This window comes from Spea bombifrons, chromosome 5, assembly GCF_027358695.1.
Source record: "Spea bombifrons isolate aSpeBom1 chromosome 5, aSpeBom1.2.pri, whole genome shotgun sequence".
Lineage (NCBI taxonomy): Eukaryota > Metazoa > Chordata > Amphibia > Anura > Pelobatidae > Spea > Spea bombifrons.
Genome location: NC_071091.1, coordinates 63,333,892 through 63,354,175, shown reverse-complemented (window position 1 = coordinate 63,354,175; position 20,284 = coordinate 63,333,892). Strand labels below are relative to the sequence as shown.

Genomic DNA, 20,284 nt, shown 5'->3' with positions numbered 1-20,284 from the left:
GATACTGGGTAGGCATGTGCAAATAATGTAAAAATGGCCACCTTTCCCTCTATCTTCACTTAATGCTGGATAATGGATCCCTTAACCTTATTTGCCTACCAAGAATCCCTTATGGCTGTGGCAGCACCATAAGATTTCTGAGGAAAAAAAACAGCCTTCTTGGCTTGTCTGGTGGATGTACATTAGTGTTTAATGTTGTCTCTGATACCCCTTAGTTTTAAGTGGAAGGGTTTTACATCACCTTTACCTCGCCATAACTTTTGTAATGTGTATTTCTTGTTAGAAGTTATATATTGGTATAGGTGGGTGACAACTTTGGCCATTACCTGAAAAAAAGTGCAGACAGTGTGGGAAATCACATTTTTACATAAAGAGCATGACACACACATAACTTCTCAATTCTTTCTGGGAATACAGCAAAGAAGGATGGATGTTCACAGTCAGAACAGACAGACACAGGGCAGAGAGGGGGAGACATAGCTCAATTTAGTAATCCTTGGTGCCATCCAGAGTGCCTGTGTGTGCCACCATCAAGATCCACTTGTACAAATAAGGAAGTCTAACATCAATTTTGGCCAGCTCTAGTGTGTTCTGCCATTGTAGACAGGTTCTCCTTTAGGGCAGCAGGCTACATTATGAGTGACCATCGATTGTGCCTTTCCAGCTGCAACGTGGATATGCATTCTCAAGATGAATGAGAAACTCATTCCAAAGATAATTTTTTCTGAAAAGAAAATGTTTTGACTATCTGACAGTGAAGCATAGTAGTTCCATGTCAACCACAAGAGACAGACTAAACTTGTTATCTTAATGGAAATAGATGGCTGACCACACACTTAATTTAGCATAATTTTATGTTTCTGTTGTGGGACATCGATGGGAACAGCAGACATGGCTAAAATGTATTTTTATAATATCAAATACTATTTGTAGCAATTCATTTTTCACCCAATTCTAACCATCTATGTTCTTATTCCCAGCCCTAGAAATCATTTGACTTTATAAACTTTGTGTGTAGTGTACCTGCAACCATCTTCAGTACATGAGCACATAGAGAGAATACTTGGTGCATTGCTGATTTCCCAACATTTGAAATGTATATATATATACACTGTATGACCAAAAGTATGTGGACACCTGACCTTCAAAAGCACTTCTGCGAAAGGGCGGAGCCACAACATGTACCACGGGGACAGCCTCTCCCCCAGTCCTCCAATCGGGGGTGTGCATGAGGGAGAGCAGTGGAAAGTGGACAATGACAGAAGAACAAGAAGAGGCAAGAGAAGAAGTGGAGTTGTGGAAAAGAAGACAGGGACATGGAAGCGGTCGGCCACAACAGTAGGGAGGCATTGAGAGAGAGAGAGACAGAGAGCATGAGAGTGAGTGAATGAGAGTGCAACAGGGGATGAGAGAGTGTGAGACAGCGTGAGTCAGTGACAACGTATTTTGTTTTCAAATTGTACCCCCCCCCCCCGAATAGTTTCTGAACCGAAAGGGGAGGAAAAGAAATTCATTGTTATTTTTGGTCCATGTGCACAAGTCTATGCATTTTGGTAGGTAGAGTTCTCTTGGAATCTGCCAAACTTAGATTTGTCCATCAGACATCCAGATATGGGATTCATCACTCCAGAGAACACATTTCAACTGCAACTCTAGCCAAGGCTTGACATTGTGCACAGTGATCTTCCTCTTGTGTGCAGATCCACAATGGAAACTAATTTCATGAAGCTCCCAACGCACAATGCTTGTGATGAATTTGGTTCAATAGGAAGTCTGGAACTCTGTAGTGTGTGATGCTACAGAGAACAGGCAGTTTTACGCTATATGTGCTTTAGCACTTGGCCTCACTTTGCAAGTGTGGGTGGTCTACCGCTTCATGGCTGAGCTGTTCTCTGAGAAGCTTCCACTTCACAATAATAGCACTATATATATATATATAATAGCACAGATCTAGCAGGGCAGGAATTTCACAAACTGACTTGTGGTTAAGGTGGCTTCCTATGATGTCACGTTTAAAGTCACTCAACTCTTCAGTACGACCTATTCAACTAATGTTTGCTATGGAGATTTCAGCCTACATGCTTGATTGCATACACCTGTTAGCAAAGAGGGTGGCTGAAACACCTCAAGGTTATAATTAGGAGGGTTGTTCACATACTTTTAGTCATATAGTGAAAATTTGTTTTAGACAAAAGAGAAATGTTAACTATGTAAACATTTTGAGTAGGACGGTGTTAATGGTCATTTTGTTACCATGTATTTTCCATATTATGTCCTCCTTGTTTACAGCCTATGACTAAAGCTTAGTTAGCATTGTGCAATGATAATGATGGGGGTATTAACTGGATTCAGATGAGAGCTCTCTTGCACCCTGAGGTGATTTCAGAGGTCTGTCTTGGCTTTGGATCACCTGATGCCATGCCATAGCTGTTTCCCTACTTCTGCCTATGCTTTTCTTCTTCCCTCCTAATTCTTTCTAGAGTTGCACTGTTGTGGATATTATGTCCTAGATTTCTGTGTTACTTACCTACAATTTCTGGAACACTCCCTTCCCTTTAAGCAAGGGTTGAATCTTAGTTATGGATGCATACTTCTCTGTGTAAATGTAATTATGCAATAACTGAAACAACGATTTTTGGTATTCCTACTCACCAGTAATTGGTATGTTGTGCCAGCCCATCATGCAGAATTATGGATAATTACTTACAGAGCTTGATAAATACAGTATATGAATAATAAAATACTGTTAGAACATATGGTAAATTTGCATTTTTTTTTATCCTGATATGTACAATTATTGAGCTGGCCCAGATATAACATAGTAGCCCTGAACTGTTTTTTTTGTGGTTTTTGTTTTCAAAAATATATATGGTATTCATTTAATTTTGACAGATCCTTTACCCAGAATGACCTTTATATTTCATTCTGTGTACATGAAGAAGTAATAAAACTCTCCATTTGTATCACCCTTTCCTATTTGAAAAGAACGACTTGTATTTATTATTGGTGTATTCTTTTGTATTGTAGTACTATATATATATATATATATATATATATATATATATATATATATATATATATATACCTCTTCTAACAGTTTCGGTCTAATGGTAAAAAATAACAAAGTATTGGTTCTCATGATAAAGCTTCTATTTTGTGCTCCCCTTGACATAGCAAAACTCACACCCCTCCTAATCTTAATTGCCCCACATCTCCCTGCCAAGGCCACACCTCTTCCATTTTAAACCCCCTTTCTCTTTTGGTCCCATTCTCTCCTCTTTAGGCTCCACCTCTTCCTCTCTGTATATTAAGCATGGATACTGAGTACCTAAACAGCTTGTCTCTGACATCTTTGTGCCCAAACTGCTTAACAGTGCCATATTTGTCCCCACCAAACAGCAAGTGCCAACTTTGTCCATGCACACACACATTCAAGCTGACACATATACATACACTTACACACTGTAATGTGCATACAGTCATACATGCACACTCCCACTCTTTCCCTCTGCCTCCTACCCTCACTCACCTCCATAACTCAACTGCAGCTTTCCCTCTGGCTGTGAGGAACCTTGTGTTTAACCGCTGGGTCAGGTAAACTGGCGTTATTTCCTTTAACTACCCCCACCTGCTTCACACAAAGAGGGTGTTAGAGGGTGCCCTGGGTTCCACATTGTAGAATGTTGTGGAATACGATGGTGCTATATAAAGTGTAAGCAGGCCCTTCTCTCCCTCTGCTTTTGACCATTCTGAAACAGAACACTGGTGTTCTTGACAAAACACATGGAGGTCATGGTCTGTATTAACACATATGACTGCCCACCTGTGTAAAAAATACCCAGATTTGTTATTGTACTGTGGTTACAGACCTCCACAAACTCTATAGTAGAGACAGCACTGTTGCACTATGTTGACACTCATACACAAGTATGCAAAGCAACAGCTAAACCCACTACTATGCTCTGTAATTCCCAAGGCAATCTTTAACACAGTGAAAAGGGGGCACCCCCTTCTATCTCTCTCTCTTGCCATCTAACTTTTTTCTGCCTTGTTCTCATACAGAAATCAAAGAGACAGAAAAAGATAGATCAAAGGGAAAAGGAGAGTTTCTTTTGCATTTCTTTTAATAACTTCTCTTCCTCTTTTTGTGTTTTTTCAAGTCCCTCTCCCCTTTTTCTATCCTCTCTGCCTACTCCTTGTCTCTTTTCAGAAGGAGGGAAGACTGCACTGACTCTGGCAGTCTCCTCCTAACCTGCAGTGCAAGTGCTGCAAGTACAGGTAACCCCTGCATTGAGCTCCCCTAGCCAAATATATAGTGCCCTCCAGCCACACATACAGTACTGTTAGACCCCAAGCAAATGCATGCCCAAGGTCAATCAATATTGAAGATGGCCCTGGTCATCGCTAAATGAAAACCATAGAGAGTGCCTCCAAAATACCCTCTTGTATTAGCAGACATCAAGTAAATTCCACTCGCTATCACATTACAAATGAAATCCTATCCTACTTGCAAAAAATGGGCTTCCAAATATGTTTATTCTGACAGTAAGATGTTTTGACAGCCCCTTTTCCACTGTTTCTCATGCATTATTAAAAATGTTAATATACAGTTTATATTTTCTGACATACCTACCAAGGGTTCCAGGGCATGTTTAATCAGTTATACTATTTAAAAATCCTACATAAATCTGGCAAATGTAATAACTGGAAGTAAAAATGTACACGAGAAAAAACATAAATTAGCAGATTGCATAAAAGACTTGCGTTGTTTATCAGGAAAGCAAGATTTCACAGTTCTGATTGTGTAGTCTGGATTCTTGTTAAACAATTTGCATTACTGTGCAGCCATAACAACACATTACTACAACATTTCGACTACATGTACATAGCATACAATATGTGATTAAAACCTGGAATCCTAAATCCTTGACAAGCAACCTTTAGCTATTAAGTTATATTTCACATAATAACTTGAAAAAATACTTAAAGTAAGAGATGGTTAAATGTATGTTGTGCATGTGCATCATTTTCTATGTAACCTATAATCAAGATGGGTGTAATAAATAAACTCTAACTTTAAATAGCATTAATGTATACAGTACAATTGGTGTTTTTCTGTTATAATATATATATATATATTTCCATAGCACCAACACATTCCTTATTGTCAACAAACAACTTTCATAAACCCTTAATGAATCAAGTGCATGTCCTACAACTATTAAGACCTTATCATATAGCCATCAATGAAGGAAAATAATGCAAAGCAATGCATGGGTGTCCCCAGAATTTTTTCCAGGGTAGGGGCAATATATCCTACCCACCTTTCCTCTCTTCCACCTCAATACCTCCTTACCTCCATTGCCTACCTTTGTTGGCTCAGAAGACGGGTTTCCTGGCTGGGATGCAAATGTTAGCTACCCCATAATAGTAAAAATTATATGACCTTGGTGGTAGTAGCCATACCTGGCCGGATGAGCGCTGCTCCTACGGTTCTCCGGGTCAAGACCCGAATCCTCCGGGTCGCAGGGGCTGGGTCTTGACACGCCCCGCTCCCCGCCCATTTTTCCCTTTACATGGGGGTGTTCCCTCCTGACGTTAGCGGGAACGCCCCCAACATCAGGGGGACCGCCCACCGACATCAGCGGGACTGTCCTGACCGCGTCCCACAAGGGAAGGCTCCGGCTAGCCGGAGCCGTGAAGGTCCCAGGTATGGTAGTAGCTAACAAACCAGCATGTACCTGTACAACATGAGAACACTAGGTTACAATATTTGGGGTGAGTAAAGATTACCCACAACTACCCCAGCCTACAATTCCTATGGTGTTCATCCAGTAATGGCTGACTGGATATCATGGAAGCTGCGGTTAGTGTGTAGTGTCGGCCACCACAACCCCAGTCTATAACTACAATTCCCATAACTTTCAGGCAGCAATATGGCTGCTGAATATTATTGTAGATGCAGTCAACAATGGTTAGTGTTTGTACTGAAGACTTAGTGTACCAGCGACTATTCCTACTATTGCTGATGCAACATCATGGGAGTTGCAGTAAAGAAAACTTAATGTATTGTGTATTACAAAAAGAGGGTAGGTAGAAGTGACATAAAGGCTTGGAACCAAAATAGGACACTTGGTAGTTTTCCAGCAGTTGTGGTAACATTTGGCACTCAAAGTGCTGTCATTACATTTGTTATTACATGATGTTTAGTCAATTAAATGGATGTCTGAGAATCATGAGATAGGTATGCCAAAGCAGGTACAGTCTGAGTCCATAATCATATAAAAAATTACATTTGAAACTCCAGTTGTACTCATTTTCCCATGATGCTTAACATACCAGACTGATTGTAACAGCGCTAAGGAATCTGCTGGTGTTATATAAGTAAATGCAATGTAAGCTCTGGTTATTAGACACGGCACTCTCACATCAGTTTTTTACTGTACATCCCATTCACTTTGAATTATTGAGCACTTGCTGTCAGATTCAATCTAAAAGTTATCTTTGGATCCTTTTTCTGCAGATTTTTTGTTTTGTTTAACGTTTGAGAAAGGTTTCACAATACTTAAGATAGGATCTTTTATATCCTAACACAATGTGAGTTCATCTCATACCGTGTAAGTGTTCTGCATTGCGGTTAGATTCTATGGCATTATATGTGTACCTGTGATACTTAATAGTTATATTTTATCATTTCCTTCTCCCTCAACACATGTATGATTGCGTGTCAGTGTTTAGCACTATCCGTATATCATGGAAAAGCTATTTAAAGCACATGCTGTAAACCCAAACAGTACAATGGGGTGTGGGATGACCATAACAATGTGATAAGTGACTGATGTTCAGGTCTGCACTATGCTAGAATAATGAGTTTATTTTATAAGGGAATGCTAGGAAATAATGCAGTTCAGTTGGTTCTATAATGGAACAGAAAGCTGTCATTCCAACTGTTTCTCTATTGTTGGGGTTGTGGCTGTAAGCAGGGCTTTGGGGCAACACCGTTTTGATAACTAATGATTTAAATTATAGGAAAAGTCACTTAGAACTTAGAATCATTGTAGGTTGTGTTCAAGATCTCTACAAATTCCAGTAGTGCTGATTTTCAGCAATGTCATGTGAAACTGACACGAGTTCCCTGTCTACCCTCGTTCCCACGTGCCATCAGGTGTAAGAAATTATGGAGTGCTGGACTTTTGAAAGGGAAACTGTGACCTATGCAAAGCTGAATGAAAGCACAGAAAAGGGTAGATATTAAGATATGTAGGAACAACATGATCCCTCTAAAAGGTGGACACCCTAGTTGTATTGTTTTGTCTACTTAATTGGATGTTTTTACATATTATAGAGATGTAAATGTTAACTTCAAATGTTTCCTTACTTTTGTTACTTGTAGAAATGTGCAATTTCTCATAGTGTTATATGTCCCCGTTTTAGCGTAATCATCTAATTACAATGTCCTTTACAAATATAGGCACCCTTGGTAAATTTAAGAAGTCTGTGAAAAATTGGCTTGATTGTTTAACCTTTTCTTAAAAAAAATACACAAAAATACACAATACTCTTCTCTCAAGGATATCAAACATTGGCACCCTCTTAGTCAGTACTTGGTGCTACCTCCCTTTGCCAAAATAACAGCTCTGCGTCTTCTCCTACAATATCTGATGCGCTTGGAGAATACATGGCAGGTGATCAATTCCTCCATATGGAATCTCTCCAGATCCTTCAAATTTCAAGGTACACACTCAAACATTCATACTAACACACTACCTCTAAAACATACTTAACACATACACAGTCATGTTCACACACCAGCTCTTACACATACACATTCATGCTTACACACACTCCCTCTCACACACATATACTTACATATACACATTCACACTGACATTTCCTCCATTAGTAGGGCATGTACAAACATTATTTTTAAACTGTAGTATTCCCCAGTTGTGTGTACCGCTATCTGTTTATAAACCAGTATTATTCCAGATTACGCAGGACCTGGAACTTTTGCCTTACCCAGTCGAGAGCTCCTCACTTTTGGCATGAAGATGCTGGACTGTCTGTACCTGGCTAAACTCCGAAGCATGTACTTAAATAAAGATTACTTGATTGATTAGGCCCTCAGCCAGGAAGAACCTTTTGATTCCTTTAGCCTTTCACCCTACCCATATTATAATGCAAGCATCCATATTGTAGGTAAGGGTGTCAGCTACGGCTTTATTATCTTGCAGTAAATAACAGCCAGCATGTAACACCAGACTTTAAGAAGCACAAGCCAAAAATTCCTGCTGTCACTATATGAAAATAAGAAGAACAAAGAGAAAAACAATGACAGCAAAAAAATACAGGGTATGAAGGGTAGAATTTGCCATGAACCACAGGTGATCTGGCAACTGCTTCCTGATTGTCCATGTTGAGGATGCTTCAATTTTTATCATTCATTTGTATGTAAAATGTTTTGTATGATTGACTGTTCTATCCTGGGTTTCTCATGGTTGGTACTGCCAACTGTCCTTGGGTTTTCTGTATATGAGCACAGTTGGCTCAAATTGTGTCCATATTTCAAACGCATGCTAACACATAAGCTTATATGAAACTAAAGGACTTAGTTTGAAGTTATGTTTGTAATATAGAAACAAAGCAGCTCCCACCTTGCTTCAGATTCCACAATGCAAGCCCCCTCCTGCGCTTTAGATTACAGGCTGTAGCCACCGGTGCCCCCACCGGTCAATAGCAGATATAGAACCAGGATATGACTCCACATCAACAATAAATGAAACACTGTGCAACTAGATACTTATGCAAAAAAAGTGCTTTTGTTTTCCGCATTTACAGGTGCTCTCGTCCAGTGAAAAGAAACAATGCCTTACGTTTTTCACACCCTCTGGCGCTTAATCATAGGCTGACACCATGTTTGTGATAAAGCTAGAAATATCATGATCTAAAAGGAAAATGTAAGAAGACTACTTTAATTTATTTAAGTTCACAGTCATTTTTTTTCTAATGAAGAACACAGTTTCACAGATAATCGTTAATAACAACTCAGCATGTGTCAAATATATATACCGTATTTGCTCGATTATAAGACAAGGTTTTTTTCAGAGCAAATGCTCTGAAAAATACCCCTCGTCTTATAATCGAGGTCGTCTTCTAATTAGACCTCAAAAAAATGTCTGCTGGCTCCAGGCTGCTTACCAGTGCTTTGGTCCCAAGCAGCGTCTCTTCTATTAGCAGCAGGAAGCTAGCAGAGTGTCACATAATTCTGCCTCCCCCTCCTTCCTCTGGGAGCGGGGCCAGAGAAGTTGCTCGCACAGCCGGGCCCCTGCAGAAGTCTGCGAGTGAGAGATCTGCAGTTCAGGTAAGGGGGTGGGGGGTTTGAGTGTGTGTGTATGTGTGATTAATGGAATGAATGAGTATTTAAATGTTTGTGAATGAGTGTGTGTGTGATAGCATGGATGTGTAAGGGGTGGGTGGTAGCATGGCATAGGGAGGCTGTACTCAAACTCCTATCATCCCCAGGTTCCAGCATGTACTGGCTGCCTTGGCTTGATAGGAGTTTGATTGCGGTTAGCAGATATATATAGATATATATATATATATATATATATATATATATATATATATATATATATATATATTATACCTCCAGAAATGCCTTTTAACCCCCTATATGCCACTCTGGCATATAAGGGGTTAAAAGGCATATCATGGGGCAGAGTGGCAAATAAAGGGGGATTAAGGCATTTCTGGGGGCAGAGTGGCAACCTTGGGGGCAGATGTGCATAACTAGGGGGGCAGGTTGGCAAATAAAAGGAAATAAAAAAATATATATTTTTCTCAATCATAGCTTTTATTAAATATGAAAAATTGTTTACATGAATTAATATTTACTAGTAAAACTTTTTTCCTATAGGGTAGTCTTATATTCAGGCTTTTTGTTTTTTTTTCCTAAATTAATATTTAGATTTTGGGGGGTCGTCTTATAATCAGGGTCGTCTTATAATCGAGCAAATACGGTATATATCATATCCTAGTGCTCAGCATTAAGATGGGTGGGTGCAGAGGTGGCAACTTGGGCAGATAGACATATAACAGAACACATGAAGCATAACAGTTCTGTTTTGATATGTATGAATATTGTTACGTATCTAGTGTTAGCAGATTTGCTTATTAATTTACAGTTTACTGCATAATACAGTCGAACTATGAAAATACATTTGTTATCATGATTAAGGTACAATAGGTATGCTTACATTAGGAAACAAAATCACTAGCCTATAGAGTTAACAATCATAGTAGTCAAACACATAGCTAATGGCTTTTAATGTTCTCGCTGTGTAAAATGAAGACCTTCGTTGGTCTTCCATTAATGATCTTTACTACATTGTCATTAAATTGGAATGATGGCAGAACAGTAAACATAGCGTGAAAGTGAATAAAGGCTGCATGTAGCCCAAGGGTGCACACCTCTAATTCTTGAAGGCCATAAACTATTTTTGGATATCCCAGCTTCAGCACAGGTATCCCAAATAAAAATTAATTAAACTATGTGTTTTTATGCAAGGGCAGAATTAATTCCCGACTGGAGTTACGAGCACCTGGTCTAACCAATATCTGAAAATAATGTCACGTTGTCTTTTCATTATAAATTATATTAAAATATTTAGTTTTAGGTCAAAATATCTAATTTATTCATAAACACATACATGCACATATATTAAGAGTAAAAGTGACATGTTGATAAAGGGACATTATGGACTTGATGTAAGGCATAATCTAAGTAAAACAAGACACAAACTTGTTCTTCCACTAAATAGGTGAATAGGAGCATGCTTTGGATAGCAAACTAGTTAAAATTAATTAAATCTGAAACAATTTTACAGAGAAACCCTAGAGAAACGCCCTTCTGTTCTTTCCTTGTATTCTATGATCTCATATGTACATTTTACTTCAATTTGACCTATTGAAGTCAAAGAATGAAAGGATGTTCAAATCTGCATTAACATGAACTTATCACTTGATAGATATATTATTGATTACTATTATTTATTGTTTTATATAGTGCCATCATATTCCAGAGCGCTGATATGATTCAAATTGTGTTTATGGTGATGATATTCCAAATAAAAATGACATTTTTGATAGAGTGGGAAAAAATCCCTATAAAAACTTTAAAGCAGCTCCCAATGAATAAGTCACACTGTTTTTGACTGAGTCATTCAGCATTTGTGAGGGTGGGGTTAACAGGAAGACAACTCAAGGATAATAAATCAATTAGATAATGGTAGTTTTTCCTCTTCTGGCTATGGGACTCCCTCATGTAAAAATGTCCCTTACTTTTAACTCGAATATCACTAAAATAAATACATGGATTTTAAAAAAAGCAGTTACTATAAACTGTGGCTATTTTCAATAAATTAATTTATGTCCCATAATTACTTCCTTTTAAAATTCTTTTGTAATCTCATTGTATGAATACAAAAGGAAAAGAACTGGTACAAAAGATCATGCATGCAATGAAACACTATGTTCGGACAAATAACAAAAGTGCATTTTTAAAAAATGATTTTAACTTAACATAAGGTGACCATTTGTATTTTCAAAGTATCTATTTTCCATTTTTGAATTGACAGGTATACCTCGGAATAAAGTTGTACCATACGTGGATAAACAAGCTCTTCTATTGAAAGAAGACTTTGATACACACCAAAAGGTAAAAATAACATTCAGCATGCTTCACACGGTGCAAAACAATTCCTTTCTTACAACAGGAATTTGTAACATGCATTTCCTGGTAGTCGGTTTTTCATTCTTCAAAGGCAGTTTTGATGTGCATGACAAGTCAAAGCAACTGATATATTGTGAGATCAGCAATACTGGGAAACCTTTTATTGCTCTGAACACGCCTTTTTTATAACTGCAGAACACTTCAGCTAAATTAATCAAAGTCCATGCTTTTTTTGACAGGCTTTGAAGTGATAATTGGCTAATTATTTTCATCTCAGATTTTTCTTTGTTGCTGCTGTTTGTTGGCTTCTCATACAGCTACAACCTATACTGATAACAAGTGTAAAGGTTTTTTAAAAAAGGAGGACTTTATAACCACCTATATGATCCACCTAAATGTAGCCTTTTTATATTAATGCCACAGTTGGCCACAGTAATCATTCTCTGGTGTTCCTGGTCATCGCATTTAGATAGATGTAAATACATACCAAAAAGCACAGCACACAATACACATTAAATGAGTTGCATAATTAAGCTGCAATGCTATTAGCTGTGGGTGATTTTTATGCACTAAGAAGAAAATTGGCCAGTTACCTTACCAGACTAAACTGGTGTTGTTTCCCCCATGCTAACGCTTGTAAAACTACTTTCATATTCAATGATGTGTTAGCAAGTGCATGCGAATGCTTCCAACTATATGTGGAAGTTAATGAAAACTTACATGTTCTTGGGGTTGGGTGCATAAAAAGCTGAATGTATTGCAAAGTCATATTTACAGAGGAGGTAATTTATGTTGTTGGTGGTAAGACGCACAAAACTAATTATACAAATTAAGGAAATTGGAGATTTCAGTTGAAAGAGTGGTCTGTGGGGTTACATCATCACGATGCAAAAATACATTAGACTTCCGCATGAGACCCTTGATGGAGAAATCTTCACCCCATGGACAGAGCAAATAATTAAAGTACACTTCTAAGGATTACAGGAGCCATGGTTCCAACTCATACAGAGAAGAATATTCTTCACAGCAAGTGTGGTAAAGCTCTGTAATTGCTGGTCCAGGGGGGTTGCAGTCATGAAGTTACTGTTTCCTTCTGGGCAAAATGGTTGTGTTAAAAGTTTTGGGTATTTCTTTCATCTGAATCAATGCTATCAGGGATAATTTAGACTAGTCAACACATTAGGATACTCACTTAAGTGTGAGAGCATGCAGATTGGCTAAAATGTCAGTTTGTAGGAGCAAACTCGTGTGAATTGGACAATCACACCAATTAACTTGTATTTGCACAAAAAATAACTCTAAACTTTTATGAACTAAATTATTGCTGGTTGAAAACAGCAAACAAATTGCAGAATCCTAAACCTTATGATGGTGAAAAAGGGTTCCCCAGGGCCACCTATTAACCAAGGGGACAGGAGGTAATGCTTGCATTACACCCTCCGTTGTCTTGAATGGGGTCCATTAACTTAAATGGGGTCTATTCAAGTCAATGGAGATCCCAACTCATTATTCAATTGTATCCCATCCACTGGTTAATAGGTGGCTCTGGGGACCCCCACTTATATTTCTTGATTTTGCCTTTTATTTATTTTTTAATTTTCTATTGATATTGTGCTCCACTAAATTGTGTAAGTTTCAGTCAATGACGTGTAAGTTTTCATCAACTCCCCAGTAGGAGGCATTCGCATTCACTTCCAAAAAACTTGTTTTTTAGTGACTATGCAAGCATGGGGGGAAAAAAACTCCATTTAGTATGGTCCAATTTACGTCTTATGAATTATTTATACAGCATAGTTGCACTCTGCAAACTGTAGAATATGTATATGTGATTAAAAAATAATAAAAATAGATATGATAATATTAATAGTAATTAAGGCTGGGTGCAATTTGGCTAAATATGTGAAAACCACCTCCTGTGGGAATTTCAGCAAAAACATCTAATTATTGCATGAATTTCTCAAATACATAAAAAATCGTTAATGCTATTTCCACAGTTTTTCTGCTTTTTTTTTTCAAACTTGATATAAAGGGTTGCTTCTGTGTTAACATGGTTAAATATGCGCAAATTGGCAGAAATGACAAAAGTCCAGAGAAAATGCACCACAAAAAAAGGACAGCACTTTGCAGCATAGATTAAAAAAACTGCAAAGTCCGAACTGTCGTTACCGCCCATCCTTATCCACGATGGCAATAAGTGCTGAGAACTGGCGGACGAAACTATAATTGGTGTTATGACAATATGGCCTACAGCTAGTACCTGTCCTGTTACCCAGCACTCAGGAGCTGTAGTCGAGTCTTTGTTCCAGTAAGTAGTCATGAGGTTCATGACCAATATATTTTGAAAAGCTAAGGGTCATATTCAGATCAATACAATACTTTAGAAGCACAGCTTTGAGGACATTTTGAATGCTCAGCATTTTTTTTTCTTTTCATTCATATTAACACATTCTGTCAAACTTCAGACCAAAGACAGGACTGCCACACATGTAGTTATTTAAGACCTCTGAAACATGAGTAGGACCACCAATTTGTATTCATTTATATACATACTGCAGTAAATAATGCTAATTTCCTCTATGAATGCCATAAATAATACGTTCAAATGCTAAATTTAAATACAGGTAATTTCATTCTATCGTTTCATCATTCATGCTTTATCACTATGTGCAGTGGCATTTAATCCATTAACTTGTTAAATAGAAAAAAATAATTACAATTCAATATTTATGTGATTTTTTAAAAAAATTACACAGAATGAAAATATTTTAATTTTTCATTTTTTAATGTGAACTACTACATATATGTTTGAAACTTAGCTTAATGTAGTTGTTTGCCTACGATACATGGGTATCTAGATACATTTTTTAATACAGACAAATGTTAAGTTATGCTTTACAAGAAAAATAATAACCATCCAACATATACTTTAAATGGTAACTCCCTGGTGAAGAAGGTGAATGATTTAGGAATGATTGTATTATAGACAATAGACTTGGCAACAGTGCGCAATGCCAGTCATCAGCTGCAAAGGCCAATAAGATATAGGCATGTCTAAAACGGGGTATTGATTCAGGAGGGGAGGATATTATCTTGCCTCTGTATAAGTCAATGGTAAGACCTCACCTTGAAAATGCAGTACAATTTTAGGCACCAGTCCTTCAAAAAGGACATTATGGACCTAGAAAAGGTGCAAAGTAAGGCTACAAAATGATGAGGATTGTGAAGTTTATGAAGTTATGAAGTTCTTAGTTATGAAGACAGACACGCTTTTAATGTGAACTACTACATATGTATTTCAACGATAGAAGGTCATTTTAATTGTACAGTAATTTTATTGGGTTTTTTTCTGAATACTTTATTGGAATGTTCCTAACAAACTTAGTTCAATGTAGTTGTTTGCCTACAAACACAGATATGTTGTTTTTTGAGATAAGCTTTTTTTTTTTTTTAATATCTCACTGATGTTCTGTAAACATCACAATAGATTTGTGTAATGATGCCTCCATGTATCAATGTATTATTAAAAAATATTTAAGCTTTATCTCACATTATCCAAGATATAAAATCATCATTAATTTGATTATGCATTGAATGGACTTATAACTATCCTGAAATTAAGATGAGACAAAGGACTAATTAAGGCTTGAGGACTAGACTAGATGGGCCAAATGGTTCTTCAATGGTTTGTCAAATTCTATGTTTCTTTGTACAGAAAGGTAAGAATGCCACATTTGAAAAGCGTTGTCATTCAACACAAAAATCAGAAACAGATATTGTGAAACCAATGGAACAGTGTTCAGCAAGTACGTCATACCTGGAGGAACTAGAAAAGCACCGGTTTGCTGTATGGTAAGTTACTTTTATGTTAAATTTGTAAATTCAAGTAAGACAGTGCGCTTATGCCAGTCATCAGCTGCAAAGACCAATAATATATTTGTATGCATAAAACGGGATATTGAAGATATAAGATATAATCTTGCCTCTTTACAAGTCAATGGTAAGACCTCACTTTGAATATGCGGTGCAATTCTTGGTACCATTTCTAGAAAAGGTGCAAAAGGGAACTACACCATAAATTAGGGTATTTTTAAAGAAAAACTAAAAATGTTGCATCTATATAGGCCAGAAAAAGGGCCTCTTAGGTGGAATATTATAACATTGGATAAATATGTGCAAGGCCAAAATAAAGAGCTCTCCAGTGACCTGTACATGTCCCTTTTGCAAATGCATGGGACGATTCTGCAGAATCCCCCCATGTGCATTTGCCCCTTCTCCCACCCCCAGCATTTTTTCCGTGCATGAACACATCACCCCACATGTCATATACTTACCTCGAGTCTGCTCCAGTGCTGGCTTGGAGCTCAGATCCCCTTGCACATATTAAAAAAAAACACAGGCTAATGTTTCTGCTTTTGTAGCAATATGTGGCGTATATGTGATTACAACGCATCCTGCCTCACATGTTATTCATGTAGGTAGCAGCAGATCATGGATGGTTGAGTACTCATGTGAAACACAAAATTACTTATAAAATAAACATTTATGTGGCTTTGTGCAACAAATATTACATACCCCAACAAGCAGATTCATATAGATTTTGAGGATTTGTTCAAATGACCAATATGTACATACAACAAAGCAAGGGATCAGTGCATACTCAGAAAATATATACTGTATACTGCAAATTATATTTAATAACATAGATAGCATTTGCAGCATATATTGGGTTTGCATTGATTTCTTGTGTTGTTGCATAAAAATAACAATAAAAAACACCTGGTGCAAAAACATGCAGTTTAGGTAGTACACAATCCATGGTTTTAGTTGGACTGTTAATAATGTATCATGTTGACGATATATTGTCATTCGCCAAGGAACCAAATCTAAATATACATATATTCATCCTAAAACCATTCAAATAAGTTTAGCAATTTCCTCACACAACACTAATCTTTTCTTTCTTAGACTGAACTCATTTTCTAATTAAGCAAGTGAAGAAATGAAGAGTTCTGGATGATTGCCTCATTTCCTAACGCAATTCCTTCACAGCAAACGGCACAAATAATTCTAAGGCTCTTTAATTCTCCAAGATTGCATTGGCTCACTTGCATGCATGTTGCTATCTTGCTACTTCCAAAGCACTGGTCAGTTATAATGTAACATTTTAACTGGCTTGGCTTATCACAGTAAAAAAAATGTCATTGTGTGCCTATTTTAATATTTTAAAATAGCTAAATTGGTGTGGAACCTCTCACCTTTAAATATATAAATATATTGTGCCCAGGGTGTACCGTGACTTTAGTTCCCTTTAATTTAAATACGGCTTTCACGGCATGGTGGGTCTACAAGGGTTAATACCAGTAAAGTGCACAACTGTTATGTTATTCTTCAATAAAAACTATAAACTTTTTTTTTTACAACACACCTGTGATTTGACATTGGAAATAGTGAAGGTACAGATGCTTCTTTCCTCTATGTATTCCCTGTTGTGCCTTTTTAAACACCTTCACATATGGTTTCCCTCATTCCTGTGAAACTGCTTGTTGTTTATGCCATATAAACAGAACAGATTGATTTTACACAAAGGGAAGTCAATGAATTACACTGCGGAAGGAAAAACAAATTGCACACCACTGTGGTTTGGTTCAATTTTGCAAATAGTCTATTGTTAAAGATCATAATGAAAGGAGGCAAATAATCTACGCGTTTTAATGTCGGATCATTAAAATAATAAACCTTCATAATGCAGTATTCTGGTGAGGATAGACTGTTTTTCCGCATACAGCAGGTGCACCCTACGGGACACCGACCGAGTGTAAGCTATGCTTTTTGTGTCGCTGTAATGGCTTCACAGGCCTCTGAGAATGGAACATTCAACTGTCTTTAGGCTCTTAAAAAGTTACTCATGGAATGCGTGACAAATTTCACCTGAAAAACATTACTGTGTACCCATCAGTCTTTTCCCTTTTGCCGTAATTCTGTAATGATAAGTATGTTGCCAAACAGCTACTGCTAATGACATTCTTGTAATGAATTGCCCGGATGCGTGTCAATGTTCCATGGTGATTGAGAAATTTCCCAGTCACACAGCATGGAACTTACTCCTTATTCTACTCGGAATTAATGATATCTGAACATCCTAAATCGAGGTTGAAATCCCTTCTTGAATACAGGTGACTTTATCCAGAATGCATTTAACTACTGAGAAGTAACTGGATAACTTTTACTAGAACTGTTTCAGTTGTCTCCATGAGCCTGAATAAATTTTTTTTAATAGACTATTATTTGGAGAGTGTAAAGGTCAGTTCATTTACAAAGCTCCCAGATATTCCCATACAGAAAATGGTATAAAACCATAAACAATTATTGTGTGGAGTGTTAAGATAATAATTAGTTTACACGGTACATTGGATATATTGGTGATTTAGACATGGGTATGCTTATACGAAATTGCATCTAAAATTCTTCCTAGACTCCATGCAATTCTTTTTTTTCCCCATATTTATTCCTTTTCGGTTCCTGTAATATTATTGCAGTATTGGTGTACATTTACACAGTAAAATTATGAAAACAGTGCATATAGTTTTTTATGGCCTCCAACAGAAAGATTCCTTAATGCTGCTTATTTCATTTTCTTTCATCTTGTCTATTTTTTTTGTTTAAAAGTGCTAAACAATTATATTAGATTACATTTTGATTGCCAGACAGGTGTCAAAGTTGCATATTGTTTGCTCATTTTCTAATGTGTTCTAATTTTAAAAGGTGTGACTTTCTCTGGGTCTAAAATTAAATGTGATAAATTGGTTCTATGCAACTGTATTGCATTCTCCTACTGATTAAAACCTTAACATCCAGGTATAGCAATCATTCTACAGCTACATATCTTTTTAATAACATAACAAATGAAAATTAAATGAGCCTGATAAACAAGAATCTTCATGCTTTTATTTGTCATTGTGTCTCCAAAGAGCATATTGTGTATTTAGGAAACACGCTGGGTTGAACCAGAGGTGACTAAGACATCAGTGCTAAGATTTATAAATTAACATTGAAGAATTAGTGTTCCTTTAGCAGCTCCCAAGGACATTAGAGGGGTTCATCAAATGCATAAAATAAGTACTAGTACCAATTCAGTTTGATTTAGTTAGACGTATGGAATTGTAAGGCCAGTTTCACATTTTTATATGCTTTCTAAGGAATGATGACTATAGCGCTCTTTAAATCACAGGACCAGGTTCTGATGGACATACCGATCCCCAATATGTTCCAGTTTATGAACAGCCCTTCAATCATCAAGTCTGTTATTGATAAGCAGATAAACCACCAAACAATAAAAGACATCGTTATAGATTGTTTACATGCTTAATTTATTCAATCAATATTTTCAGAATAAAAAATGTGATATTTTATTTGTTAAATATTAGGATCAGGTTCTTGTGGGTCCTTGTGCTATCCTTATGATGGGTTCTTCATTATGTAACATGGAATAGCTATGTTTCCCAGGGCATTGCAAAACACAAGTACAGGGACGTCATAAAACATAAGTTCCCGGAGTCTTAGACAGATAATTCATCATCACTCGGTATAATTGATTGTCTCAGGTAACAATATTTTGAGTTATAATTTAAAACATGGGAGGCAAGTAACAACAATACACAGCTGTATCTCGTGTGAAGGCAGAGGAAGAGTATTCACGAAAATAGCTGTCAACAAGCAGACATTAAGAAAAAAAATCTAAAAATTCATCATCATGAAATGAAATCTGATCAGCCTCAGTAAAAACTGAATTAATGCGAGCAATGACTTTCCAAGACCTGGTGGTCAGAACTAATCCCCTGTGTGTAATTAGGTACATAACATATGCAAATTGCCCTAGAAGTTCAAAAAGAAAAAAAAAAAAGTTCCACAGTTAAATGTGTGTATTTCACAGATGTGAACTAAATGTATACCTCGCAAAGAATCCTTCAAGGAAATGAGGTCTGTCAGTTGGAACTTATTTTCTGTGTTCTTGCACACACATAAGGCATTAGAGAAATTAGGCTGTTGTTTTGTTGATAACAGGAGGTCATGACTAATCAATCAAAACCAAATAGTTTTGCCCATGTGGTCTGCACTACTTTAGGACTTAATCATTAAATCTAGGTTAGTTGCTTCTCGGTCTCGAGCATCTGACTTGTTTTTATGAAAAAAGGAAATCGTGCAGTAAAAAAAGTCAAGGAGACCACAAATTATGTAGTCTCTCCAGCCACCAACCTTTTGGAGATGCAGTGATACAACCCAACACAGGGTAGGGACTCAATACTTATAGGTGATTCTATAAAAAATAAACTTAATGAAACTGCTTAGCTTCCTCCAGTAACCTATTGATCCCTTATCAGTTATTGGGAAGAGACCTGGCCATGTACGAAGCTGATTAATCTTATATCGTTATAATGTAATATATATCATCTTCTCTTGTTCTGCTTCACCCAAAACATTTTGACATGAGCATGTCAGTAAAATGAAACCGGTCAGTGTATTTGCTTGCTTAATAATAACCCAAGTAGTATTACA

The 20,284-nt window shown here is 37.0% G+C and overlaps 1 protein-coding gene across 1 annotated transcript in view; it reads left to right on the top strand.

The window, feature by feature from the left end:
- LOC128497678 (uncharacterized) overlaps nt 1-20,284 on the top strand; it is a 71,812-nt gene that overhangs the window by 12,264 nt on the left and 39,264 nt on the right. Inside the window, exons 5-6 of the mRNA XM_053467841.1 lie at nt 11,637-11,716; nt 15,444-15,580. Coding sequence (XP_053323816.1) covers nt 11,637-11,716; nt 15,444-15,580 — 217 coding nt within the window. The remainder of the gene's footprint in view (nt 1-11,636; nt 11,717-15,443; nt 15,581-20,284) is intronic.